The sequence below is a fragment of the Tiliqua scincoides genome, chromosome 11, assembly GCF_035046505.1.
Source record: "Tiliqua scincoides isolate rTilSci1 chromosome 11, rTilSci1.hap2, whole genome shotgun sequence".
Lineage (NCBI taxonomy): Eukaryota > Metazoa > Chordata > Lepidosauria > Squamata > Scincidae > Tiliqua > Tiliqua scincoides.
In genome coordinates, this window is record NC_089831.1 from 23,685,817 (window position 1) to 23,713,631 (window position 27,815).

Genomic DNA, 27,815 nt, shown 5'->3' on the forward strand with positions numbered 1-27,815 from the left:
TCATTCACACAGGGTAGTGCGTTATCTTCCCCAGATCGCTTTAACACAGATCCATTCTGTGCCAGGACAGACTGAGTGTGGAGGCAGCGAGTGGAACAGAGGACTTGGGCGCAGGTTCAAATCTCTGCTCACACATGTGCTCATTGGGTGGTCTTAGGCAGGTTATTGTCTCTCTGGCTAATTTACAGGGTTGTGTTGCAAGAATTAAATGAGAACAGTTTTTTCTCACCTTATACCCTAGGGATTGGGTGGGAAAGAATATATATCCACACAAGATATCAGGGAAAATCTGACACATTTTCCCCTATCTATAATTTATTCAGTGTGTGATATTTATTACATTGGGGATCTCCCCCCCCCCCCACACACACACAATATCCCAGGTTTACTAATTAAAAAATAAAGAATCTAGGAGTGTTTCCCTATATGCATTCTGGATTTTTTATACCATTCTGTTCCTGTTAATGTAAACCAATATAACTTGCAAGTCTGCATTGTTGCAATACATCCTGAGTTGATATTGAAAACTGCTCTTGAGCTTTTAGGCAAGGCTATCAAATACAAAAAAATGAATCCGAAAGTGTTCTATAGTTGGGGTTAATTTATTAGAAATTAATGATGATTCATGTCAGAGATATCATCTATAATTGGACATGTTGTCTATAATTGGACATGTTGAGGGGAGTAGAAACCAAAAACTGTAGCAGTGGCATAGCTAGAGGGGGTGCAAAGCACTAAGTTTTGCAGGGAGCCTCACTGCAACATGCAAGGGACCCCTCCCTCTCCCCTTCGGAGTCATTCCGAACGGGGGAGCATTCACCTCGGTTTTGCTCCCCTGGCTCTGAAGGGAAGGAGGAGGGTCTGCTTGCATGCCTTAGTGAAGGTCCCTGCAAAATTTAGTGCTTTGCATCCCTCCTAGTTATTCCCCTGAACTGTGTTAAAGAATTAGGATTCCAAAAAAAAAATTGCAAGCAAATGTGGTTGAAGAGATGTTTCTCCCTGGATCAGTTCTTTCTGGTCTGCTCCAGGCACACAACGTTTTGTACCTGCCCTGATGCCTGGGGGTGGGGTGTAATTTCCATGCAAATCAACACTGCCTGGGAAAGAACCTGAAGCTCCTGAAATTGTTCTTGGAATATACCAATGTGAGACAGGAAATCAATGGCTTGAAGTGCCTCCTTCTGCTGGCATGGGGTGGAGATGTCATCCAGAGGTAGCAGGTCTCTGAACACAAGTTGCCGAGGAGCAATGGCAAGAGAGAGGTGTGCCTTCATCCCCATCAGCTGGGCTTCCAGCAGACTGGACTAGACCAGATGGGCCTTGGGTGTGATCCAGCAGAGCTCAGCTTCTGTAGACCGAAGTAGAGGATGAGCACCTCCTTTACCTTGCCAAGCCAAGCTAATTAATGTAATGGCTAGCTAATTTAATTGCTAGCATTTAAAATGCTAGCTAAATGGAACTTCCATATTCAGATGCAGTCTGCTTTGAAATACCAGGTGCTGGAGTTGAACAACAGGGACGGGATGGTGTTACCTTCATGCCATGTCTGTGGGCTCCCTAGAGGCATCTGGTTGGCTTCTGCTGGAAACAGGATGTTGGGCCTTGGTCCAAGCTGGCATTTTGTATGAGGCCTCTGCCCTACTTGTGCTGTGTCACACAGAACACTTGTATGATCGACCCATTGCACAGTGCAAACCGCATGGACAGACTGAACGTTGGTGCACCACTGATGCAAATTAGCCTCCAGGTTGGCCCCAGTGCATACACCCATAGACTGGCTCCATGCACTGAGTGCAAGTGTCCTCAAATTAGTCCACCTGGTACCAGCCAGGAATCCATCTGTTCCATATTCACCCAAAGATTGGTAAAGTTAGGGCACAATCCTAATCAACTTACCAGCACTGGCATAGCTGTGCCAGTGGGTCATGTGCTGCGTCCTGCAGTTGGGGGGGGGGGCAGTCACAGAGGCCTTCTCAAGGTTAGGCAATGTTGGTTCCCTTATCTCGGAGTTGCATAGCCCTTACCTGGGTGCTGGAAAGCTGGTTAGGATTGCACCCTTAGTCACATAACTGACTCAAGGTTGCTTGCATTTTTGTGTGAAAACAAAACATGGGGGCCTAATCCAGACAGGTACCCTGGAGGAGACAGGAGGGGGCTTTAACCCTCCTTCCTCCCCTGAACCCAGTCCTGATCAGCCCTCCAACATGCTGTTGGACCTGGAAAGAAAATTGACCACTGAGCCTTTTCATCTGTGCTTGTGCACGAGAAGAGGAGGGGGGATGATGTCTGAATGAATGAATCAGCTGATTTTGCCCAAGCAGAGCTGGGCATGTGAGTTCTTTCTCCTTCCCAGACTTCACCCTGCCTTGATTATAGCACCGAAAGCGCTAGACCCAGAGCAAATGAATACATGGTCGTGTTGAAACAAAATTTCTGCTCAGGGCGTCCTCCTGCCTGTTGCAAAGTCATTCCATAATTACATTAAAAAAACTGTTATTGTTGCACAGGCACACCCTGGGCAGGGCCCTTGACTTCAAACGCGGTTGGATGTGGAAATCAGTCTCCCTGACCCTCCAGTGGATGACTCCATCGGGATGGAAATGCAGCAGAATTCACAACTCCACTGTTCCTTCCCAAGTAGTCCCCATGTTATTCATGAAGTTGATTTGATGGTTCAGGGCTTTCTCCCCCCCCCCCCCCACCGCTTAGGGAGTTGGATTGTTTGACCCATTGGTAATATCTAGATGTGGCCTGCTGCCAAATCCACAATCGCGGTTCAAGTATTGCCAGGAAGCGGCAGCCCGCAGGCATCGTGGTGGAGGGCCAAACGCGCAAGTCGGGAGCATCAATCTGGCTTTGAAGTGGGCCTCCTGCTGTGTGGTTTCATTGGTCTCTGACCTCTCTCCCTCTCGCAGACCGAGCTTTCTCTGCAAAAAGAACAGCTGCAGCTGAAGATCATAGAGCTGGAAGACGAGGTGGAAAAATGGCACAAGGAGAGGGATCGTATCAAGGTGAGGAACCGCGCAGCCCTCCCTCTCTTCTGTTCAGATCTTCACACTCCTTCCCCTCACCTCCTGCATTCATCCGCTTGTTGCTTTCTCTCTTTCTCTGCTCACCCCCACATCCTCTCCCCTTTCTCTTTTTCTCTCCTGACTTCCATTTTCCTTTGCGTGTCTTATTTCAGCTTCTCGTCCCCACCTCTTGCTCTTTTCAAGTCTCTCTTTAGCTCCTGACCAACGACACTGGTTGTGAATATGGGAAAAAATGCTTCTTGCCGCAACCGGTTTGGCAGAAGGCCTAGCTTCGTCTCACACTCCGGGGACTACCCTGACCGCTAAGTCTCAGGCCTTGGGTTCTCCAAGTTGCCTGCTTATCTCGCCTGCCAGCACTCATCCCTGAATATGTCAGGGTGTAGCAAAAATTATGCGAAGCGAAATATGCAAAGCCTGTATCTCATTCCAGCATGCAGGACAGCTCCTGTGTATTTTCGTTATCTGAATTCACTGGGCCTCTTGTTAATAGGATCTTAATTGCACTACCCGTTGTTCAAACCCCCGACTACACAGGCCAACACACATTTTGCTTCCTTAAACGTTTCGCTAATTCCTGGGTATCTTTGGGGTGCCGGTTCCAAAAATGGCACCCGTTTTGCCCTATCACGTCTAGTTTTGGAGACGCGGCATAGCCTCTTTAGTGAATGGTTCAAGCAGCTTCCTCATGAGGAAGCCTACACCATGGCTTCCTCGTGAGGAAGCTGCTTGAACCATTCACTAATGAGGCTATATTATATCTCCAAAACTAGACATGATAGGGCAAAACGGGTGCCATTTTTGGAATCGGCACCCCAAATTCATATCAAACCACCATAAAGTTTGGGAAAAACATTTCTGACCCTCAGTTTTGTAGGCCTATGTTATTCAAAGGTTGAGGCTGTTGATCAACCATTTGTATAAATGAAAAGGGGTGTGCGGAACCCCCAGAGAAATTTCATGAGATGCACCTGCATTCTTTCGGTTTCCCCCAGAATGCCATAAATCAGTGGTTCTCAAACTTACCCAGGCTGCAATCCACCTCATCCGGGGGGAGGGGGGGTTTGCAACTCACCACCTGTAGCTATCCCGACATTGCTCTGCCCTGGGAAGTCTCTGGAGGTGTCTGCCGGCCTCTGAAATGGCCCCAGAAGTGACTTCTGATTGCAAAACCATAAGTGACTCAGAGGCCACGTCCAGAGCCATTTCTGAGGTCCGTGGAGACTTCTGGAGGCTGTCCCGGGCTGGCATGATGTTGGAGTGGCTGCAGGAAGTGGGTTGCACCCAGGAAGTGACTTCCGGTTGTGTCGGTTTGGCTCTAACTTGAATATAATAATAATATAATAATAAACTTTATTTATATGCCGCCCTTCTTCCCAAAGGGACCCAGGGCGGCTCACAACATATTAAAAACAGATTAAAAACATCTGCAAACAGATGCAAGACAGGTGTGCCCAACCTGTGACCCATCTTGGCATCGGGTTGCGGTTTGAGAAGCACTCCATAGATTTTTCACACAACTAAGTATCTCTCACCAGCCTGAACAGGAAGGCTCGATAAATCTTCCTGTGAGGAGAGTCTATTGCACCAGGGGTTGGGGGGGGAGGGGAGGAGACACTCTGATACCTGATAAACCTTCACTGCCCAGGCAGATGCTCCATTTTAGCCCTGGTGTGCACAGAGGTGTGGGTTGGATTGTGGGTCTGGTCTGGCAGCTGCTGCTGATTTGCTACATAAGAGTCATAGTGGCATCCCTCCAAACGTTCTTTCTTTCTCTCTCTCTCTCTCTCATTGGCCTCCACGTAGAACTTCACTACCAATGAGAAAGCAACAACCGACCAGCATTTCAAAGAGCTGATCCGTGACCTGGAGAAGCAGCGGGATGAAATAAAAGCTGGCCTGGACCACAGGGAGAAGGTTGCCGTGGAGAACATCAAGGAGATTGTGGAGGAGCTGGAAGAAAGGGTCAAGCTCTTGCAAGAGGATAAGGACACCAGGGACCAGATAGGCCAGATCAGTGATTCCGTGCTTTTCCTGCAGGTAAACAAGGTTTTTTTCTCCACTCCCCTGGAAAACATCCCTTGGATGTGAACCTCTGAACAAAAGCCAACTCTTGATGCAGCTACTGCATTGCACCGCTGTGCTGAATTCTGTGTCTTGACAATTAAAGCGTGCATTGCAATGCCTCAGGATGTTGTGTCGCACTCACAGGGGTGCCACAGGCTGTCCCCAGTAGCCCTTCCTACCTGTTTCCCCAGGTGCCGCCATCTTGGATCTTGTGGAATCTCGCTAGATCCAAGATGGTGGCACCCAAATAAGAATTGGCCATAAACCATATTGGATATCATCAGATTTTGTGAGATCCAAGATGGTGGCACCCAACTGAGCCAGGAAGAAGAGGCCACGGGAGCAGAGTGACCCAGGTAAGTTTGGGAATCACTGGCCTAACTGATTCTGCTAGTAGTGGAAAGGAGAGATCGATTGAGACCCCAGCCTTCAACTACTGGAAGTTCTCCTCGGACCCCTTCGAGATGTTCATAGCCTTTCAGTGTTATCCGTCTGACCTCTAGCCAGTAGATTGTTTCATTTGCATTCCATCTTTCTTCCATGCTGGCCCTCAATAAGGCATGCATATAATTCCTTTCCCAGCAAAGATGTTGCATGCCAACTTCAGACCATGCCATGCTCTGCCGCTGAGTCTCACTTATGTTTATTATGCTGCTTGGCAGGAATTTGGAGCCATGATGAGAAATTATACCATCCCTCCGTCTCTGCCGACGTACAGCATCCTGCTAGAGGGAGAGAACATGAGCCCGGCTATGGGGCTCCTTCGGGATGACCTGATGAATGTATGCATGAGGCATGTTGAAAAGGTCTGCAAGGCAGACCTCAGCAGGAACTTTATCGAGAGGAACCACATGGAGAATGGTAAGGAAATCAACTGTTACCCTGCACATGCCTGATCTCGCCTGATCTCAGAAGCTAAGCAGGGTCAGGCCTGGTTAGTATTTGGATGGGAGACCGCCTGGGAATACCGGGTGCTGTAGGCTTATACCATAGTCTTTCGAGACTGAAGGTTGCCAACCAACCAACCAGAACAGGTGCTTATGGGTCTGGTCTCCTAATTCAGTGCCAAATCAGCGTGTCAGTGTGCCTAGATGCATAGGGCAAAGGCTCATTGGGGTCCAGTGTTTTTAGTTCTTGAAATTTTTGACCTGAAAGTTCCCCATAGGCTGGTACAAGCGTGCCTGAAACCACCTAAGCAGGTGACCATTGCTGCTTTCTTTTCTCAGACGTATTGAAGATCTGCTTCATTGAATGGTCCTGATTCCAAATGTTAGAAAACTTGTCCTTTTAGGCACCAGGTGGCAAGGGCTGCCAGTTTGTTTCTCTCCGGTCTTTTGCTTTTTCTTCCTCAGGTGGTTGGGTGGTAAAGATTCATCTCAGGCCTTTGCGGGGATAGCTGCTGCCCCCCCCACTTTACTACACATCTCTGCTGGTCCTTGCCTGTTGATTGCTCGGCTGTATCCTGTCACCAGCTTCCCCTCCCCCAATTGTTCAAGGGTCAACTCTCTTCTGATACCATCCAATCCCACCTCAAAAATATCAGGACTGTGGATGTTTTCAACCTGGCAATCTCACATGTCCATGAAATCTCCTCATATTCAGTTTGGCGATACCCTTTCAGGGTTGGCATATATCTTAGTCTGCAATCCTATCCACACTTTCCTGGGAGTAAGTCCCATTGAACACAATAGAACTTACTTCTTAGTGGAGACGCATAGGATTGGGCCCTTAAACGCTCATGCAACACAGCCATCCTAACCATGGCCAGTAATTCATGTAGTTCCTGGTCACATGAACACTCTAGGCCAGCCATTTTCAACTACTGTGCCATGGCACACTGATGTGCCATGAATGGTCCCCAAGTGTGCCATGGGAGTTTGGTGGAGGGTCATTTATTAATAGGACCATTGGGGGATATAAGCCCCCACCAACAGCATGGTGTGCCTTGTCAATTGTCCAAAAACTGATGGTGTGCCTTGACAATTTTAGTACCTTGTCAGTGTGCCGTGAGACAAAAAAGGCTGAAAATCACTGCTCTAGGCAAATTATTGCTAGATTATTACCTTCATTGTTGTTGTTTTTTAATACAGTCAATGTGAGACCTAAATCCGCTGCATGTCTGAGACACTTATCTGTAAAATGGGGAGAATATTCCTCTACTACGAGAGAACCTATGATAGTAAAAATGAATTAAATCTTGGTAGTGGCAGTACTGAGAACCAGACTGGGGCTGGATAGCTGGCCCTCAGGATGGAATACTTGGCCCAGGGTATAGGGGCTGCCGGGTATAGATGAGTTATGGCTCCCATCGCCTTTTATAGAGTGTAGGGAAGAGGCAGGGCTTTTCTAGCAGAAAAAGTCTTTGATGCTGCCCTTGATGAACGTTGCTGTGGAAACCCCAGATCCTTATCATTTCATTAAGATCTGTAACATGTAACTGTTCGTTCCTTGGCAAAGGTCTTGCAAAATCCTCTCGCCTTCAAACACATATCAAACGTGCCAGAGATATGTTGGAACTCTGGTGCAACACTCCCCGTGCAACACCCCAATGTCCAAAGAAGAATAAGAAGCGGAAAAAAAAATGCAGAAGGGAGACAAATGTAATAATGGATGTCATGCCATCCACCCTAGAGTCAAAAGCCAGCATTTTTCAGAACACTGAACATGATGCCATTATGGTGGGACAGCATATTAAAGCACAAATTTAATGTGAAGCTTTGTACTGTGTAATGAATTAATGAATACAGGCACTATCTATGTATCTAGATTGTGCCACCTTGTGCATTTGCATAGTATAGATAAATGCCATCTTGGGCATTTGCTTTGGCAAGGAAAAGACAGGGTAAACATTTTACATATAAATATCTATACTTACACAGATTTTAAAATACCTATAAAGACTAGAACAGTAGCGTTAAAACCATAACCACTTTTGTGTTCATGGTAATCCAATTTCAGCCACATAGGCCAGACATAATCATACCAGCCTTCTGATCTATTGCAAGTTTGTATGTGAAATGCTGGGAACACCCCCATTGTGTTCTTTAAATGTTATCGTCAACATCATCATTAGGCCCAAGGAACTTTGTTCTGTTGCTTTTGATGAGGGTAATGGAAACCAGCTTTCCTTTCTGAGGTGTGTTGTCCTTACAACATATCGTGGAAATTGACACTTTTAAAATCAGCTACTCTTGTGTTAAGCTTAGCAAGGTACACTGACATTGACAGTAACTCCAAAATAAAAAGAAGACTTTTTCATTGGGTTTTTTAAACAATAAAAGCAAAGATGAATACAGGTCTCCCCCCATATCTATGGATTCCGTATCTGCAGATTCACTTATCCGTGGTTCTTTGCAACCCCAGCATCCGTTATGTATTTGTTTTCCTTTACTGTGGCACTAAGAACTCATGTCTCTTCCTTTGCAGAATGCTAGAAGAGTAATGTAACAAGCAGGCAGCCTGAATGCTAGAGGAGGGAGACAGCTTCCTGCTTCCTGTTTGCAGGAACTTCTCTTAGTTTCTCTCCTCCAGGTTCAGTCTGACTGCTTGTCACATTCCCCATCTAGCATTCTGCAAAGGAAGAGACACGAGTGCTTGGTGCCACAGTAAGTATAGGGTTCCTTTTATCTGCGGTTTCGGTATCTGCGGTGGTGGGAACATATGGGGGGACACACCTGTATATTCTATGAAGTCAGACCATTGATCCTTCTCATCCACTCTTGCTTGCTTTGTCAGGCAGAATTCTCCAAGTTCTTGAGCAGACTCCTGTCCCATCATCTGTCATCTACACCTTTTCTTTTCTTTTTTCACCTGGAGATGCCAGGAATGGACTCAACCTCTGAGCTGTGATCCTTAAGATATTTAGGGTGACTAAAAGCAGGGAAACATTTTTCTGAAAAGACATGGAACAATTTAGATCAAGAGACACATATTGCATTTTCCTTCCCCACTCAAGACAAGGCATTCTCCCCTCCCCACCCTGCCCTTCCCAGTCAAAATGGGCTTTTGTGTCTGCTGGCGTAATTGGTTTCCCATTTGGAGAGGCTGGCAGTTCAGTTTTCACAGCTGGCCAAGTCTGTGGGGAGCTGAAAGAGGGTGGATAGGTAGTTGTCTCCTCCAGCACGACTTGGAACTGAAGAGAGAGTGGGTGAAGATCGAAGCTCTGCTGGGCTGATAATGGGTGTTAGGAGGTGGTAACAAAATACAGGTTAGGTTTGAAATGCCAGGTTCTAGGAAACACTGTGCATTTCTTAGCAGTGGGATTTCTGCACTGGGGACTCATTAACCAACACAGGGGGGAAATCTCATGCAGTCTTAAGCATGAACAACTCAGCTTCCTTCTAGTTATTTGCTTGGTGACAGGTAGCTCAATGACAAGCAGAACCTCAAGCATCCTTCATCTGCATCTTAGAATGTCGTCTTACCCTCATCAAAACACTTGGACCCAAGCATTCTCACCCTACATAGAAACAAATACAGTTGACCTTCAGCATCCATGGGGGTTCCATTCCTGGAAATCCCATGGATGCTGAAATCCGTGGATAAGCGAATTAGTGGCTTTGGGCGCTCGCCAGACCTCCGGACACGACAGGATGCAACTGGAAGCAGAGGTGATCTGTGTGCAGTCTCTCCAGGCCTCAGAACACCACCCCCCAGAGGTGTGGAAAAGTACTATCAGTTTTTATAAAAACCAAAAGTGCCTTTCCAACACCTCCGAGCACCTTTCTGAGATTTTGCAAGATCCAAGATGGTGGTGCCCTGCTGAGCTGGAAAGGAGATGCTTCAGGGGTGTCATGACCCAGGTAGGTTTGGGAACCACTGCCTTAGACTATCCTCCTCTGGTGACACTGCACTTCTTCTCTGGAACTCTCAACCTCTCCCCTGCTTCATATCATGATGACTAAGTATTTTCTGATCTTTCAGGAGATCACCGTTTCATGATGAACAGCTACTCAGACTGGAACCAGCCAGATAACCTGAAGAGGTTTTCCATGTTCCTGACTCCTAAAGGTACATGTGAGAAGCTAGCAGGGTTGGCCAAAGAACCCCCCCCCCCAGCTCCTGAGGACACGTGGCAAATGATACAACTTCCACCCACCCACTGCCTACTAGCCACTGTTCCACTTGAAAAGGAAGAGATGAATGAGGCAGAAGAGGAGGTATCAAGCATGGAGCATCTCTAGTCCAGGGGTGTCAAACATAAGGCTGCAGGCTGCATCTGTCCCTTGGAAGCTCTTTATTCAGACCTCAGGCTCTCCCAGCACCCACCATCAGCTATTCTCAGTTGCTGAGCTATGCTGAGGTGTCACTGAGGGCAGCCCTGCATGATAATCGGGCTCTCCCATATATTGAAAATATAATCAAGATGTGCGCATTTTCTCTTCTGTCATTTGCAGCTAATGCGTTCCTAAGTGAGAAAAAAGTGCTTATTTCTGATCATTACCTCCTTGATGACATCACTTCCTGCTTGATGGCATCACGTCAGGTCCTCAGCAGGCATCGTGAATGCTATTTGGCCTGCTGTATGAAATGTGTTTGACACCCCTGCTCTAGCCCACCACTCCCTCTCCTTCGCACTTCCTCCTCTGCTCCATCCCCCCCTTGCTTAGCTAAACCAGAGAACGGGAGGAATGAGGAGTGATGGAGACCCACCTGGTTGGTCTCATGGACCCACCTGAAAGCTAACCAGAATGACTGGCTAGGTTTCCATGAGTTTTGAAAAGTGCCTTTGGTTTTCAATAGCCTTTTAATCTCCTCCCCTCTTGCATAGCCTGAACCTCCATCTCTCCAAGATATTCTCTGCAAGATTGGTCCGGTTTATCTTAACTAAATGTTTCTTGGAAGCTAAGCAGGGTCAGGCCTGGTTAGTACTTGGATGGGAGACCACCTGGGAATACCGGGTGCTGTAGGCTTATCCTATAGTCTTTTGAGACTGAAGGTTGCCAATCATGAGAGAGATGGCACCTGGGTGGGTCAATGACCACTCAGGGGGAGCTTCAGGCCATTAGGTTCAGGTCAGGAAAGCCCCCTTCGGTGTTCTCGAAATGAAGGGAGGGACCATTCTCTTCACCTGCTCCCTGAACCAAGATTTTCCCTGCTCAACTGGCTGCATTAGTCCTGACGGTCTGCCTGCTGCTTGGAGGACTGCTACGATGATCAGAATAGGTCGATATCCTGAATCCATCTAATTTGATTGACAGCAACATGTTTCTGAACTGGGTTCTTTTCTCTAGGAGGCAACAATTACAACAGCCGAGCTTGGGAATATTCTGCCATGCAGTCTGCAGAGGAGACGCTGACTTCAGTGAACTCTGCTTTCAACCTGAAAGGTACACCCATCACCTTCCTTTTGTCTGTCTCCCCCACCTGTTTTCCTGCCCCTTCTCCTGCACCTTTAAGAGCAGCCTGATTGCAGAAATTAAGCGGGGTGCAATGCCAATGTCCTCCCTCCTTTGCCCTCACGGTCCTCGATTTCACTGGTCCACACTGCCTTTTAATCCAATTGGCTGTGGCAATGTTGTAAGTGATGTCACAGTATTGTGGCTAAGGGAATGACAACACATTTCATTTTCTTTCACGACTGCTTTCTGCTGGGTATATATCCGGCTATCAATAGTCATTATTCATTTTGGATTAAGGAAGTTGAGTGGTTCTCAAACTTGCCAATGGGGCATATGCTGCATCCTGCAGTAGAGGGGCATTCACAGAGGCTACCCCCAGGTAGGGGAACATTTGTTCCCTTTTCTTAGGGCTGCATTGTGGCTGCACTGGCATTGGAAAGTTGGATAAGATTGGGCCCTTAGTTACATGATCCAGCCTTCACTTATCTCCACTACCTGTCATTCATGGACTTGGAAAAAAAACACACACACCAGAAGACAAAGATGCTCAAAGATTTATCTCCCTATATTTACACAAGCTCGAAACTGCAGGAGCTCAACTGTTTGCAGGGAAGTTAGCAGCTACCTCAGTACTTGAGGCAATTAGGTATCTAATCTTTCCATCACCCATGTTTTCATTTGAGGCTCTGCAGAATCCTCCGTAAACCCACCGTTTGAGATACTCCCCCTGCCCCAGTTTTTACCCATTTCAGTGCACAATCTTTTAATGCGCGCAGTCATTCCCATGAATCTCTTAATGGGTCCTTAGGAATGAACACACTCCATTCTGCTCATACGTGACCTTAAGAATTTCTCAATGTGTGCAGGTTTCACACAGTGGCTCTGCATTTTTGTCTGCGGAATTGTCACTGCTTAGTTACACAATTCACTGGAAGACAATGATGACAGATAGCCAGAAAAACATATTCCTAGGTCATTGTAGTCGCAACTGTTGTGTGTGGATGCATTCAGAAATACACTGAGAGAGAGAAAGAGAGAGAGACAGACAGACAGACAGACAGAGGGAGGGAGAGAGGGAGAGAGGGAGGGAGAGGGAGAGAGAGAGAGCCGAATTCAATGCAGTCACATACACCCCAGGACATAGTGTAAAGTAGAGCCAGGCCAATCTTTGGGGACCAGACTGGGGGGGGCTGCCAGGCAAATCATTGGATCGTACAGCATTAAAACTTCTCTAAGATGGGAAGAAATAAATGTGTTGTCATTTGCTTATACATGGCATGCGAGATGTACAGATCCATGCCGGCAAATTTATCATCCGCTGTGGCAAACGTCAGTCATTCATGCGGATCATGCATCAAAGTCATGAAAGGAGCTACAAGTAGGATACACAGAGTGAGACAGATAGCGGGTGAGCAGAAGCTGCTCCCCAGCTGGGGCGCCACCTAATCAAGGGCTGGCCCTTATTTGGGCTGCCCATCAACTGGGGAAAAGCAAAGCCAATTAATTAGCTGAGTTTTATGTTATTCATTAAAATTGCCATACATTTGCAAATGGATGAGAACAGGAGCCAAGAAACAGGATGTGTGCTTTGTTTGTTGATGCTTGCGGCAGGCGTCACCTTAGGAGAGGAATTCCCTCCTAAGATAGGGGGAGAGGCATTCCCTCCTATGTGGGGGGGGGGGAGAGAAGATACCTCTTTCAAAATGGTGCTTGCCATCTGCAGTTTTGAGAAACAGTTGTACTAAAAATTGTATATTTAACCTGCTGTCTGATAAAACAGGAGCTCCTTTTAATTAACGAGGCGATTGACCAGCTAATCAATTAACCATTGCAGTGCCAATTGCAGAAGCAGGGCCAAGGGGTGCTTATTGGGGAACGCTGGCAAATCTGAGGAGAACTTGGCATCTGGGTTTATGCGAATCAAAGTCATGAAAATCAGTGATCCCGTCTGTCGTTTCCTGGTTTCTCTGGGTTTCCCCTTTGGATCTCTGCTTTTATCAGAGCTGCGCTATGCAGATTTAGGCTCCCCACTTCCTGGCAGAAAAAAAAGTGTACTTTTCCCCCAGTCGCCTGCCAGAAAAGTGTGCTGGTGCCACTGGTGTGGCCTCCTGCTCGGCCTCTCATTTGCAATCTCAGAGACGAGTTAAAGCTCCGTGATAGAACAAGAGTTGAGAAACAGCCATGATGATCTGATTCACCTCACTGTAATATGCCTTCTTTATTATCTTCCAGTGGGCAATGGGACCAAGATGCCATATCAGTTTCCCCCACTTGGCCAGAGTTCACCCGGCGATTTCAGCAAACAGTCTGACGGAAGTCTCTATTCTAAGAATGGTACTCCGGGGCTTCAAATGCGCTTTCCATTTCTTCTCTCCTTCCTCTTTTCCTCTCTTTTCCTTAGGGGTATGTGGCTTTTTTTTTTTTTCTCCTCCCCTCAAATGCTCCAGCTTGATTTGCTCGTCCTGGGATTGATGTGCCTTTTGGCTGACTCAGAGGGGGCATTGACTCAGATCCTGCATTGAAAAGAGGCAGCGCTTTCATTCTGGCATGCACATGGAAAAGGTGTGCTTTGGAAATAACCACCGTTGCCTTCTGTTCCCACAGCGTATCCTTCCATAGTGAGGCACCAGACTTCAAAGGCACAGCCACAGACTTGGAAGTCCTCCAAGCAGAGCATGCTGGTAAGTGAGGATCCCCACCTTTTGCAGGTCTTCCAAGGGACTCAACTCTACAATCCTGTCTGTGCATGTTTGCCCGGAAGGAAGTCACATTCCTTCCCTCCATTTTTCCACTCATGGCTCCATGCGGGAGGACATTGCAGCCTGAGCACATGGAAGGCTTGGGATTTGCAGAAGGCGATTATGGAGGATCAAGGAAAGGGATAGTGGCTAAGCTCTATTGATGAGGAGAATCTTGATACATATAATGAATTAACCGCATGACATCCAGGGACAGAAGGCAGGCAGTTTGCCTACTGCACCATGTTCAGAAGGGGAGGTAAGGAGGACAACCAGGGGAGGGAGCTGCTCGCTGATGCTCCACCCACTCTGCCCTCTGCATTCCAGTTATTATTATTATTATTAACAGTATTTATATACCGCTTTTCAACTAAAAGTTCACAAAGCGGTTTACAAAGAAAAATCAAATAACTAAATGGCTCTTTCTTAATAATCTTCCAGTTGCTTAATCTTAATAATCAGTTGCTTTCTTAATAATCCCGGTAGGAAAGGGAGGTCCTCCTACACCTCCACAGGGAATTCCGGAAATGTTTAAGTCTGGCCTGACTGGAGGTTGTATCTGCTTCCTCTGATCCTGCTCCGTGCTGAGCAGGACGCAAGAGAGCAGCCCTAGCTTGTAGCTTCCTTAATCGGATCAACCTGTTCTCCAAGCAACTGTTACCCTGCGCAGGCCTCATTTTATCGGATCTCAGAAGCTAAGCAGGGTCAGGCCTGGTTAGTACTTGGATGGAAGACCGCCTGGGAATACTGGGTGCTGTAGGCTTATACCATAGTCTTTCGAGACTGAAGGTTGCCAACCATTGTTCTCCAATGGTCTCTCTTTGCCAGGTGCAACCGCTTTTTCCTGGCCTTGGTCTCCAAAGCCTTCATTTTGTCTTTACGTTGCTTTTCCAAAAGATATTAAGAACATAAGAACATAAGAACAGCCGCACTGGATCAGGCCATAGGCCCATCTAGTCCAGCTTCCTGTATCTCACAGCGGCCCACCAAATGCCCCAGGGAGCACACCAGATAACAAGAGACCTGCAAAGCCTCCTGGGAATTGTAGTTTAAGAGCATAAGAACAGCCGCACTGGATCAGGCCATAGGCCCATCTAGTACAGCTTCCTGTATCTCACAGCGGCCCACCAAACGCCCCAGGGAGCACACCAGATAACAAGAGACCTGCAAGGCTTTCTGGGAATTGTAGTTAAGAACATAAGAACAGCCCCACTGGATCAGGCCATAGGCCCATCTAGTCCAGCTTCCTGTATCTCACAGCGGCCCACCAAACGCCCCAGGGAGCACACCAGATAACAAGAGACCTGCAAGGCCTCCTGGGAATTGTAGTTTAAGAGCATAAGAACAGCCGCACTGGATCAGGCCATAGGCCCATCTAGTTCAGCTTCCTGTATCTCACAGCGGCCCACCAAACGCCCCAGGGAGCACACCAGATAACAAGAGACCTGCAAGGCTTTCTGGGAATTGTAGTTAAGAACATAAGAACAGCCCCACTGGATCAGGCCATAGGCCCATCTAGTCCAGCTTCCTGTATCTCACAGCGGCCCACCAAACGCCCCAGGGAGCACACCAGATAACAAGAGACCTGCAAGGCCTCCTGGGAATTGTAGTTAAGAACATAAGAACAGCCCCACTGGGTCAGGCCATTGGCCCAACTAGTCCAGCTTCCTGTATCTCACAGCGGCCCACCAAATGCCCCAGGGAGCGCACCAGATAACAAGAGACCTGCAAGGCTTTCTGGGAATTGTAGTTAAGAACATAAGAACAGCCCCACTGGGTCAGGCCATAGGCCCATCTAGTCCAGCTTCCTGTATCTGGACTAGATATTGGGGATAGGGCCGGCCCACCCATGAAGCCAGCTGAAAAAGCTGCCTCAGGCAGCACTTCTTGAAGTGCTTTGCCCATCACTGATCATTTGCTTGTCTCCACTGCTCCTCCTTCTGCTTCCACTCCCTGGACTGGAACAGGAAGAGGCGGGCTGAGGGGAAGAGGAAGTGAGGAGGAGAGGACTGAGCAAGAACGTTGGAGAGTGGAAGGAGCAGAGGCTGGCACAACAACGGATAAGGGGGGGGAGGCAGCATTTGGCCTGCTGCTACAAGCGTCAGAAAGTCTTGCCTGATTGGGGACAGCAAGGTTTTTGCTTAAGTTCACATACCCACCGATGAACTAGATTCTCTGGAGTTCACCCTCACGTCTCTAGAATTTATCTGAGCAGAAAACAGGAGTTTTGCAACTACAGAGGAGATATGATATGGAACTCACCTCCTTCTCCCCCCCCCGCCCCACACATACATTTCACCAATACATTAGCAGGTAGCAAAACAGAGGGCCACTGGCAATTTTCAGGGTGCAAAATGGGCAACTTCCTTGTGGAAAATGTTCCTGGCATGCACTCATGCACCCCTGTGCACTCTTGCACATGTGCGCACACGCGAAATTCTCTTGGAACATTGCAATGTCATATCTTAACACTGCTTCCAGGTGAATTTTTTGGGGTGGGTGGGAAGGGAGATTATGGCTGCTAGCTGCTGAGAGAGGCAGCACCACTAGCAAGAGAACGGCCAGTGCTGGAAAACAGGTGACAGCAAATGAAGGGGAGCTCAACATCTCTTTTGAGATTCCTGCTGACCCCCCCATTCAAGCAGAAAAGCACTGCGCAATCTTGTCCCTGTTTCATCCTTTGGGGAATAGGGATCCGGGCCCCAACCCTAGCCAGGCCTCGCTGCCCTCTTGCACTGTCCACGCTGGGTGCGGGCCTTGCCTGAGCATTCAGCAGTGATAACCGTTCAGTCTCCAAATAGCATTTACATTCGCTGGTTCTATCCCCCAAAGCAAACAATCAGATTGATAAATAAAGAGCATTAAAACCCCCAGAATAGATGCACCTCTGCCGGACGGCCGAGACTCGGCGGCAGCGTTTAACGGTCTACTGGGCCAATAATCCCACTTTTAAAGCCGCTTTAAATAAGTATTGGAGTAATCCTCATCCTTCCCAAAAGGCCTGTAAATATGAATTCTCCTAGCCAGCAGGGCAGCTTTAGGAGTCCCGTCCCACCAGCCCCATTGAGGGTTATTTATCCCCCTCTTTAATTAGGCACCAAATTGATGCTGTAAAGCAAATGGGCTTAATGCTCCAGGTGGCCCTGAACAGCAGCCCTGGTGCTTGGAGAAAAGCCAGCTCTTGTCCACCGCCCATCCCAGGCCCTCCACTATAATTAGTCGGAATTTTAATTGGCCGGGTTAGTAGGACTATTGCTCCAACAGTTGGGTTGTGTTGGACCAACAGTCTCTCTCTCCTTTGTCAAAGAAAACAGCCCAATCTCGTCTGATCTTGGAAGCTAAGCAGGGTCAGGCCTGGTTAGTACTTGGATGGGAGACCGCCTGGGAATACCGGGTGCTGTAGGCTTATACCATGATCTGGGAAGCTAAGCGGGATCAGGCCTGGTTAGTACTTGGATGGGAGACCGCCTGGGAATACCGGGTGCTGTAGGCTTATACCATAGTCTTTCGAGACTGAAGGTTGCCAACCATCTCAGAGTCAAACTACACATTACATGAGGTGCGCACACTTTGGCTCTACAGGTTGGGGTTTTCTTGCCACTTAAATAGCAACCATGGGAAGCACCATTGGAACCATGGTGCATGAAGGGGGGAGAATTGACCCTTCCCCACATGCCCTAGTCCTGATGAAAACCGCCCCCCCTCCCAAAAGGGTTGTTTGGCTCCGGAGAGAGGCTGGCCTTGGCCAAGCTGCTTTGATCTTCCTTCTTGCTTCTGCAATTAGGTCCATCCCACCAGCTCTTTGAAGGGCCAAGGAAACAATAGGGCAAATGGAATCCCCACACACTGCCGATGCATTTCAGCATAGCAACTGGAATACTTGATAAGTTTATGAGCAGTTGCTGGGCCAAATCCGTTTTGTCATGTTTGGTGGTGAATCAACACAATAGCGGAATATCAGTATATTTGGGCACTGGGAGGGTCAGAAACTCAGGAAAGTGGCACCACAGGACAAAAGCCACTCATTCCTTTAGGCTCTGGCGTTAAAGAAACAGATAACTCACTGCACAATCCTAGTCATGTCTAGCTGAGAATTAAGTCCTATTGTGCTCAATAGGCCAGGGAGTACTCCCAGGACAGTAAGCATAGAACTGCAGCCTTCCTTTCGTGTTAGACATTTGAAACTGGGGCAGAGCTCCTGAAAAGTGGTGTGCCTCTTCCTCTGTTGTGTATGTGTGAAGCACACCCCAAATTTTTAAAAAAGAAAGAGAGTAACAGTTCCAGGAAGGTCCCAAATGCCGCTGGTTGATAAAAGGACCTAAAGTGTTGTTGTTGTTGTTGTTTTTTTTTCAAATGCCTCTGCTTTATGGATGGATGGAGGTGTTAATGCACAAATCTAGCAGGAATAGCACTCTGAACTATGCACTATCCACTACTATCAGCTACTCTGAACTATCCACCAGCCAACATGTCCATCCCTCTGCTTCCTAACTCTCCCTCTTTTTCCATTACAGTCCCACTACCGCCCTTTTTATGTCAACAAGGGCAACGGAGTGACTTCCAATGAAGCCCCTTGATCCTTGAAGCTCGCAGGAGGAGCCGGCTGTTCAAGGAGGGAAAGCACAAAGGAGATGTTTCATGGATGCCCTGCTGCTGTATTAACCCTGCTGCTCTAATCTTTTCTTTAGGGGAAAAGGTGCTCTGGGGGGAAGGTGCTGCCGTGTGGGGGAAAATGAGGCACATTCTCTCCCTAGTCGTGTTCTCAGATTTCAGGCTATTCCCCTTGCAGCCCCCGAAAACAGTACCCCCCCCACACACATAATTACCCATTCCCTATATTTCTGCTTGTTTTAGCTCTTGCTTATTATTTTACTAGGGGAGACAGCTCATGCATACATCATTCAATCTGTTTTCCTCCCAAAGGTATCACAAGAAACATTCTCAACTGGCTGTTGGTCAATTGGTTGCAATTTCCTCTTTACCCATCCTCCTCAAGAGAAACCCTGTTGGATCAGATTGAAGATCCACATGGTCCTGTTTTCTGTCCACTGGCAAGAGGTGTTACCAGGAAGCCCACAAGCAGGCCAGTTCTCCCTTGTTGCTTGCTCCCCAACTTCGAGTAATCAGATTGACTGCTTCCGAAACTGGAGGTTCCACCTAGTCTCTTGCTTAATAGTCTCTCAGAGAGTTAAAATTGCCTATATCCTTTGAAGACTGAGTAAGCCTGTGGCCACCATCACGTCCTGTGAACTCCTTAGAGTAATGACACCTGTCTGAAGGAGGGCGTCGTTTGGTCTGACCTTAATCTACTGCCCCATTGAGTTCATAGGACGATTGCTGAGTTCTAGAATTGTGGGAGATGGGGAAAAACTTCTCTGTACCATGTATTGTTTTACAAAGCTCTTTCACTGCCCCATGGTTTCATGAAACAAAAAAAGCAACAAACTCATTCCCCTTTCCACATATGGGTGGTGCTCTCTTGTGAGCACTTCAGATGGTTTTTGATGGGGTCCTAACTATATAGACATATATAGAACTGTTCCATTTGCTATGAGCAATAGAAAAAAAAATATATGTCCAATTCTAACAATTTAGTATTGTTCTTAATACCTGATAAGGGAGGGAGGGGGTAGGCTGTGAGTTTATAGCTAGAAGGTTCTGTAGTCCATCCGCAGGTCCCTTTGGCCTCTAAACACCTTCTGAAATGGACAAGACAAGGGGGAGTCCATTGTTTTGCTAACAGAAGATTGATTCGATGCCCGAGTTGCTTTCTCACCTGATTCTCAGGTGATATCAGCAGATATATTTGGGGCTGGTTGTTTTGTTTCATTATGGAGAAGAATGATTATTGCTTTGGGGGGAGGGTGGTGAACTTTTGAGATCTGTTCTTATCCTGCTAGGAAGAGATATTCTGAATTTGTGTGCATGTGCACACAACTGTTGCAATTTAAACACTAGGGCAAGGATGATGGGGCTTGTGTGCCTTTGTGGACAGCCAATGTGCTTGGCGTACGGTTGCCAAGGGAACTGTTTCTCTCCAAGTCCCTAGGATTGATACCCAGGCTTGAAAACGAGAAATCAGCTCCTGCGAAGTTCTGACAGCCTCAGTGCCCATCATCTTCAGCTGGAACTGGAGATATTTTATCAGCCCCTCTTTGGGAAAGTACTTTGTCTCTCAAGCATTTCTAAAGACAAAGGTTGCTTGCTCTGTCCTTCCCTTCTTCAAAGTGCGCTTCCTCCTCTACTCCCAATGCACACAAACACACACATGGCGCGCCTGCTCTGCAGAGGTCACACCTCCTGCCTGCCGAAAATTACTTTGCTACTAATCCCTTTCTCTGAAGAAGCATTTCATCCCAGGTCTGAGACTTTTAAAAGACGAGTGCGAAAGATGTTGCCCCCTAGAAAAACCCGACAACCCCACTTTTTAAAAATTCATGTTTCCAAACAAACCGAAGCGGCTTTCAAGAGGACTGAGACCTGGAAATAGGCTTGCTTGTCTCAATCAAGTGGGGGAGAGAAGAGCTGGATGCTAAAGGAATTGCTTTCACCTGATTGGCAAGTCCGTCTTACCCTGCACATGCCCAATCTCGTCTGATCTCGGAAGCTAAGCAGGGTCAGGCCTGGTTAGTACTTGGATGGGAGACCGCCTGGGAATACCGGGTGCTGTAGGCTTATACCCTGATCTCGGAAGCTAAGCAGGGTCAGGCCTGGTTAGTACTTGGATGGGAGACCGCTTGGGAATACCGGGTGCTGTAGGCTTATACCAGGGTCTTTCGAGACTGAAGGTTGCCAACCATATCTTACATTCAGGGCCGGCCCGTCCATGCAGCCGACTGAGGCAGTTGCCTTAGGTAGCAGATAGTTAGGTGTCCACCTCCATCTTCTCATTTCCAACCACTGCTCCTCCTTCCCCCCCCCCAAGTTGGAAGAGGAAAAAGCTAGCCCACCACCCTTCCCTCTTCCACTCTTGCTCTTCCTCTCTGTCTCCCTCTTCCTTTCCCAGTTCAGGAAATGGGAGGAGCCAGAGGATGACACATCACCCAATAAGGATGGCCGTGTTCAGCCCACCACCGCTAGAGTTCAGAGGTCTTGGGCTGATCACGCTTTCATCCATAAACAACTGTTACCCTGCACATGCCTGATCTGGGAAGCTAAGCAGGGTCAGGCCTGGTTAGTACTTGGATGGGAGACCACCTGGGAATGCCGGGTGCTGTAGGCTTGTACCATAGTCTTTCGAGACTGAAGGTTGCCAACCAGCCAGCCAACTCCATAAACAAGAGAATTTAACCAAGAGGTTAAAGGTCCTTGAGAACTCTCCAGTCCCACCTCCGCATAATTTTCCAGCGGGCCAGCGTTCCTTAACCAAATTCTTCTTGAAACCATCAAAAAAGATTTCAAGCAATATATCCCATCCCCCCCTTTTCTTGCTGGAGTTCCTGCTTTATTCCCCCTCCTCAATCTGGCTCACTGCAGTTTGAGGCTGTTCCTGTGTTGGCTCTTCCCTCCCCTCCTCATTTCAGGGTGGAAAGTGCTCTCCCATAATTATATCATCCACGCGAAAGGCCAACCTCAGAAAAGAGGTCATTAATATTCAGCAGAGCAATGACTTGTTCTAGTACTGCACGATGAACCTTTTTTCCATTCAATATGAAATGTGCACACTGTCTCCCCTCTGTCAACTGTCAGAAAGCAGGCGTGCAGAATATCTGTTCAAGCAAGCGGGCAGAGGCCCGTTAGAGGAGGGCAGTGCAGATGTGACATCAGTGGCATAGCCAGAGGAGGTGCAAAGCACTAAATTTTGCAGGGGGGCTCACTGTGGCATGCAAGCAGCCTGTCCCCCTTCTCTTCAGAGCCTTGTTGGGCAGTGGGAGCAAAACATTTGCTTCAAAAGGGGGGAGGAGGGGTTGCTTGCATGCCGCGGTGAGGCTTCCTGCAAAACTTAGTGCTTTGCACCCCCTCTAGCTATGCCACTGTATGACATGAAAGTTGCCTGTGTAAATAACAGGCATTTTTATTTGTGCCAATGCAGACAGATCTCTGTCGTTCACTTCCCTTCCTATACAGTATTGCATTAATCCTTCCCAAGTCAATTCAGACTAATCTTCCTGATAGGGATAGATTATGGAAGTTAAGTCACTTAAACTGACTCAGGCCTAGGAATCCATCTGGGGTCCATCCCAGCTAAACCAACGAAAACTTTCAGGTGATTTTGCAAGGTTTTAAAGCTAAAAGGCAAATGATTGATTTTTTTTTTTTACATTTCCGCTGCCGCCGTTCTGTCTCAAAGCTGTCATCAGTCTGCAAGATTTTGCTTACCGCTGTGGATCGCCTTGCTTAAAGTGTGGCGGCTTAACCTGCAGGAGAGTTTTGCCCCTGCAAGGTGAGGACCAGCAATGCTGTAGCAGCTCAGCTCTTGCAAAGTTTATCTTGCTTTTCTGAATATTTTTTTTTTTAAATTAGTATAGTAGAAACTAACATTTTGTAATGGTTTAGGGAATTTGGAACTCAAGCACAAAGTGCAAGTGGAAAAACAGCTCTTATATTTCTCACAGAGTCGTTTGGCTCCTTCTTTTTGACCTTTTTCTGCTATATTTTGCTGTTCCACAATTTCCTGAATATCGGGAAAGTTCAATAACTGCAATGAGAGTGCCTATTGAATAACCAGATTTATGTTTGGCTGCACCATGGTTTGACCCTTGCATTCTGAATGCCAGGGCTGAATGCCAGGCCCTGTTCTGAATGCCAGGGCTCCCCCTGGAACAGATAAGGCAATTATCAAGACGAAAGTGCCCTTGAGCATGCACAGAGAGTTTCTTTCTTTCTTTCTTTCTTTCTTTCTTTCTTTCTTTCTTTCTTTCTTTCTTTCTTTCTTTCTTTCTTTCTTTCTTTTAATGAGACTGCTCCCACACATCTAGGTGAGGGAGGCCAAATATCCAGGTTAAAGACTGCAGCTGCCAGGCAGGTTTGACTGCCAACACTTGTTTCTTTAGAGGCCAACCCCTGATTGCAAAAAAAAAAGGAATAGAACTGAAATGAGTTGCAGGAGGTAGCGGCGAGTCCTGCAAACTTTCTTCACTTAGATCTGCTTGCAAAAAAAAAAAAAAAATCTAATTTGTGGGTATGCTTTGGTTGGTTGTTATTTTTCAACAACAATCCCTATTCTGGATGCTGTCACAGTTAATGGTTTTAGGGGGGGAGGGGGGAACCAAACCCAGGGTGTCAAGCACTAGTAGTGTGACAGGCTAATGTTAATTGCCTTTAAAAGTTGTTATCTAGAACGTTTGGCTTTGTTAAGTGTCCCTAAAAATAGAAACAATAAACATTTTTAAATGCTGGTTTTTTTTTTTTTTTACTTTTGCATTGTGAACTGTTTGGCAATTTGTACATAAATGACATTCTTGCTCTTGCTTGAACGTGTCGACACCAGTGTTGCACATGTTATCCTGGAAGGTGGGGGTGTATGATTTAGATTCCTAGGTGCACAATTATGACTGTGGTATGGAGTTCCCCACCCTCCTGGGGATCACTACAGGCATATTTGGATGTGCATTTCTAAACATCAGGCTGGAGAAACATTTTTATTTTTTTGCCAACGGCCATCAAAGGTGTGCTAATGAACAAAGTACATCCAGAGCACTGCAGTAATCAAGTCCCCCTGCTCCCCCCAAAAACCCCTCCAGGACCAAGGAAAATCTCTCAGGATGCAGTTTCCCTGCATTTGCGATTTAAATATTCTTTGTAGCTGAACAGTAAACCTTGATAGAACATTGCAAAGAAATCACCATATGTCTGTTATCTTGGGTAGATTTGCCACCTTTTCAGCTGGCCCCCCTAGCTGTGCAACTTGATCTACAGATATATTACCAGGGGATCATGTTTACGACCTTCACCAGTTGACCTCTGCAATCAGGCTACCATTAAAGTCACACATTTAGGGTTGCCAGGGACAGCGCATCCATGAGGCCGACTGGAATGGTTGCCTTAGGCAGCGGACACCACTCATTTCTGTCCACCTACTTGCCTCTGTCCCCTGCTCCTTCTCCTTCCACCAGTGACATAAGCTAGAGGGGGTGCAAAGGGATAAGGGACACCAGGGCTTAAATATCCAGGCAGCCATGAAGCTCACAGGGTGTTAGATCAGGTTGCCAATTGGGTCCTCCCACGCACCCCTGTGCCTAAGTTTTGCAGGGAGCCTCACCCTGTGCCTAAGTTGTGCAAGCAGCCCCTTTCCCTCCTCCTCCCCTCTGGAGTCATTCCAGGTGGGAGGAGCAGAACGGACACGTGCAGCCCCCCCCAACCCAGAATGGTCCCAACATTCCAGCATTTGACATGCTGACGCAGGTGAGGAGAGGTCTTGGACCGGCCCTGACTGAAGCTGTTTCATCCCCAAAACTGAAATTTCTAAAGTAGGACCTGGTGATGCCACAGGGTAGGGCCGGTAATGTCACAAGATTGCCAAGCCTTAAAAAAACAGGAGAAAAGTATGATCTGGGGCAGGCCTTCATGGAAAAGGGGTGGGACTGAGTGGTGAAGGGGCAGAGTCTGAAGGCAGCCTGAAATGGCCTGAGATGTAACTTTGCCACCCAGTTGTCTGAGAAAAAAAGTCAGCATCAAAAGAGACACATCAGGGCAGGCCTTAGGAAGTGCAGGCCCAATTCTGCAAGGTCCCCACACATTTGTTTTGCAGATCCCCCCCCATTGCATGCCCCCCATTACACAGCCCCCTCCCCCACCATGATGAGCATCAGCGGCGGCCTGGTGCAGCACATGGAAGTAGGTTGGTGGTGACATGCTGATGTAATCACATCACCGTCAACTGCTCCAGAGTGGCGTGATTTAGGGCCAGTTGGAAGTAGGGGTGGGCGGGAGGACTCAGGGCCCAATCCGATCCAACTTCCCAGCACCGATGCAGCTGCAATGCAGTCCCAAGGTAAGGGAACAAAAGTGGTCTTATCTTGAAAAGACCTCCGTTGAGTGCTGCCCCACCATCAGCACCAGGATGTAGTGCATGACCCATTGGCATGGATGGCTGCATCAGCACTGGAATGGTTGGCAACCTTCAGTCTCGAAAGACTATGGTATAAGCCTACAGCACCCAGTATTCCCAGGTGGTCTCCCATCCAAGTACTAACCAGGCCTGACCCTGCTTAGCTTCCGAGATCAGGCATGTACAGGGTAACAGTTGCTGCTTGGGCTGTCAGTTGGCAACCTGATATAACACCCTGTGAGCTTCATGGCTGCGTGGACATTTAAGCTCTGGTGTCCCTTATCCCTGCCTGACACTGTGTCCTAGCCCAGTCTGCAGGGCAATTTGTTTGAGTGCCCACTTATTATTTCTCCCTCCTGATACTGGTGAAACTCAAGAGCATTCCCCACCCCCCGTGGTTACATTGAATTAATTGCACAGTCCTTTAGATCTGGGTGCCAGAAAGATTCTTTTTTTAAAATTGTTGTCCAGGATGCAATTTGCTACTTTCATGAAGGCCTGAGGTCCCTGGAAGAAAATATAAAACAAAAGCTAAGAAAAGCTCGTGGGACGGTGTTGAAAATGTGGTATTAACAATTGCTGGAAGTCAAAAGGAAGACCAGGAGAATCAATATCGTTGAGAGAGCTGCGGAGATCTTCACAGAGTCCCTGAACATTTCATCTAAAGAGGAAGACCGGGATGGCTGTCAGTCACCTCCAGCTTAAACAATATGTTAGTTCAATATTTGCCAATAATGTTGGAGTGGGCCAGTGATTTTCCAAGGGAAAGACGACAGCCGCCAATCCTCCTCATTTACGCTATGTGTGGACTTCACGGACCATCCCCATCCATTTCGCTTCCTGCTTCCCTTATTGTTATTGCTGTGATTAAAAAGCAATTGAAGGAAAATTGTCTCCTCTTCCTCAAATGGCTGTGAACACTTTTACTTCCAGCGCCCTGGAAAGCAAGCAAAGGATATTGGAGATGCAGGTGCAAAGCAGTGAAAAATTCTAGGGAGTAAGCAAAGGGATGCTAGAGTTTGTCCTCTCCAGTTAGGGCAGATTTTTCCTGGGCTTGATGATACCAGCATCACAGCTTGCAGTGTCCTTGGCGGGAAAAAAATCAGGTACATGTGGATTTCTGGCCAGGTTCAGATCATTGGCAGAACACTTGTGCATAGAGACTAGATCTAAAGGGTACAGACGGCAAGAGAGGAGACACATTGTGAGAGGAGACGCACACAAGAGAGGTGGACATAAGGAAGAAAATTCTTGATGGTCAGTGGAACAGATTGCCAAGGGAGGTGGTGGCTTCTCCCCCACTGCAGATCTTCAAGCAGAGGTTCAACAGGTACCTGCAGGAGATGCTCTAAGAGGATTTCCTGCTCCAGGCAGGGGGTTGGACTAGATGAGCGTGTGTGTACCCACTCTATGATTCTATGATATCAGCTGCCACATCTTGGATTCAGTTTTAGTCCATCAAGCCTAACCTGCAAAGAGAAGAACTGCAATAGATTTGCTCCAAAAGGAATTCCCTTCTCCTGAGACCCTCGATGCCAAATACCCCTAGATGCTCCCTGAATGTTGCTGATATCTGATCAGATATTGGGCACAGTGACATCACCAGAATTGATCTTTACCCAGTTTGGAACACAGAATTCTCCAGCTCATAATGCTCAGGTCCACTACAAATCAACTCCCAGTTTCCCGAGGGACTCTTTGCTGGCTCCAAATTTAAACTGAACTTCTGAGCATGTGCAGATTAGTGAGAAGCTACCCAAGTTCTCAAGAGGGATGTCAGGCTGTCTGGAAATGACATTTCTGAAGGCTCTTTGTGGATGGAACACCGAGCATGCCCAGCCGCAACTCAGGCATAAGCAACCTTTATAGGGGAATCAATCCTATATAGGGGAATCAATCGGTCTCAATCCTATATCCTCCAAAGTTTGAAAGAAGAAATAAACAACGCTTGCTTTATGTTAAGTCAACCAACCTTAAGTGTTTGGTGTTAAGTGTTTGGTGTACACTTACTTGGCTGTTTTGGTTTCCAGAGTGAGAGAGGCTTAAATCTGGTACTGAGGCTTCAAAGATTGGCTAAACTGGTACATCCTCTGAAGGGCATAGGTTCTTGGGTCAGTGTGGACACTTGGTTGACCTCTGACACTACCTTAACCCTTATAGATTCCAGTGCCCTACTGGCGCTACATTTGCTGACTTACAGCCCAATCCTATGCATGTCTACTCAGAAGTTAGTCCCATTGGAGTCAATGGCCCCTACTCCCATGAAAGTGTGGATAGGATTGGGCTGTTAGATGATGCTAAAAAAGAGATGTGATAAATTCATAGAGAAGAAGGGGGTATCGAAGGCTGTTATTAGTCACAATGGATTAGCAGAACTTCCATGTTCAAAGGCAGTGTGTCATTTCTAGGGAGCAACAGGAGAGGAAGGCATAAGAGCATAAGAACATAAGAAGAGCCCCACTGGATCGGGCCAAAGGCCCATCTAGTCCAGCTTCCTGTGCCTCACAACGGCCCACCATTTGCTTCAGGAAGCACACATGACAACACATACAATATGTGTCCTGGTGCCCTACCCTGGAGGGCAATGGCTTCCAATCCCAGCATGCAGGCTTCCTGCAAGCACCTGAGATGATGTTGCATTAGATAAACC

At 47.4% G+C, this 27,815-nt stretch overlaps 1 protein-coding gene and 1 pseudogene across 1 annotated transcript in view; both read left to right on the forward strand.

Annotated features, from left to right (window-relative positions):
- Positions 1 to 18,752, forward strand: part of TRIM29 (tripartite motif containing 29) — a 34,603-nt gene extending 15,851 nt beyond the window's left edge. The window contains exons 2-8 of the mRNA XM_066639711.1: positions 2,916 to 3,011; positions 4,836 to 5,069; positions 5,759 to 5,957; positions 10,020 to 10,106; positions 13,670 to 13,771; positions 14,042 to 14,118; positions 18,690 to 18,752. Of these exons, the coding sequence (XP_066495808.1) occupies positions 2,916 to 3,011; positions 4,836 to 5,069; positions 5,759 to 5,957; positions 10,020 to 10,106; positions 13,670 to 13,771; positions 14,042 to 14,118; positions 18,690 to 18,752 (858 nt within the window). The remainder of the gene's footprint in view (positions 1 to 2,915; positions 3,012 to 4,835; positions 5,070 to 5,758; positions 5,958 to 10,019; positions 10,107 to 13,669; positions 13,772 to 14,041; positions 14,119 to 18,689) is intronic.
- A 1,980-nt stretch (positions 18,753 to 20,732) lies between these two features.
- On the forward strand, positions 20,733 to 20,850 carry LOC136662866 (5S ribosomal RNA; annotated as a pseudogene).
- Positions 20,851 to 27,815: the final 6,965 nt, after the last annotated feature.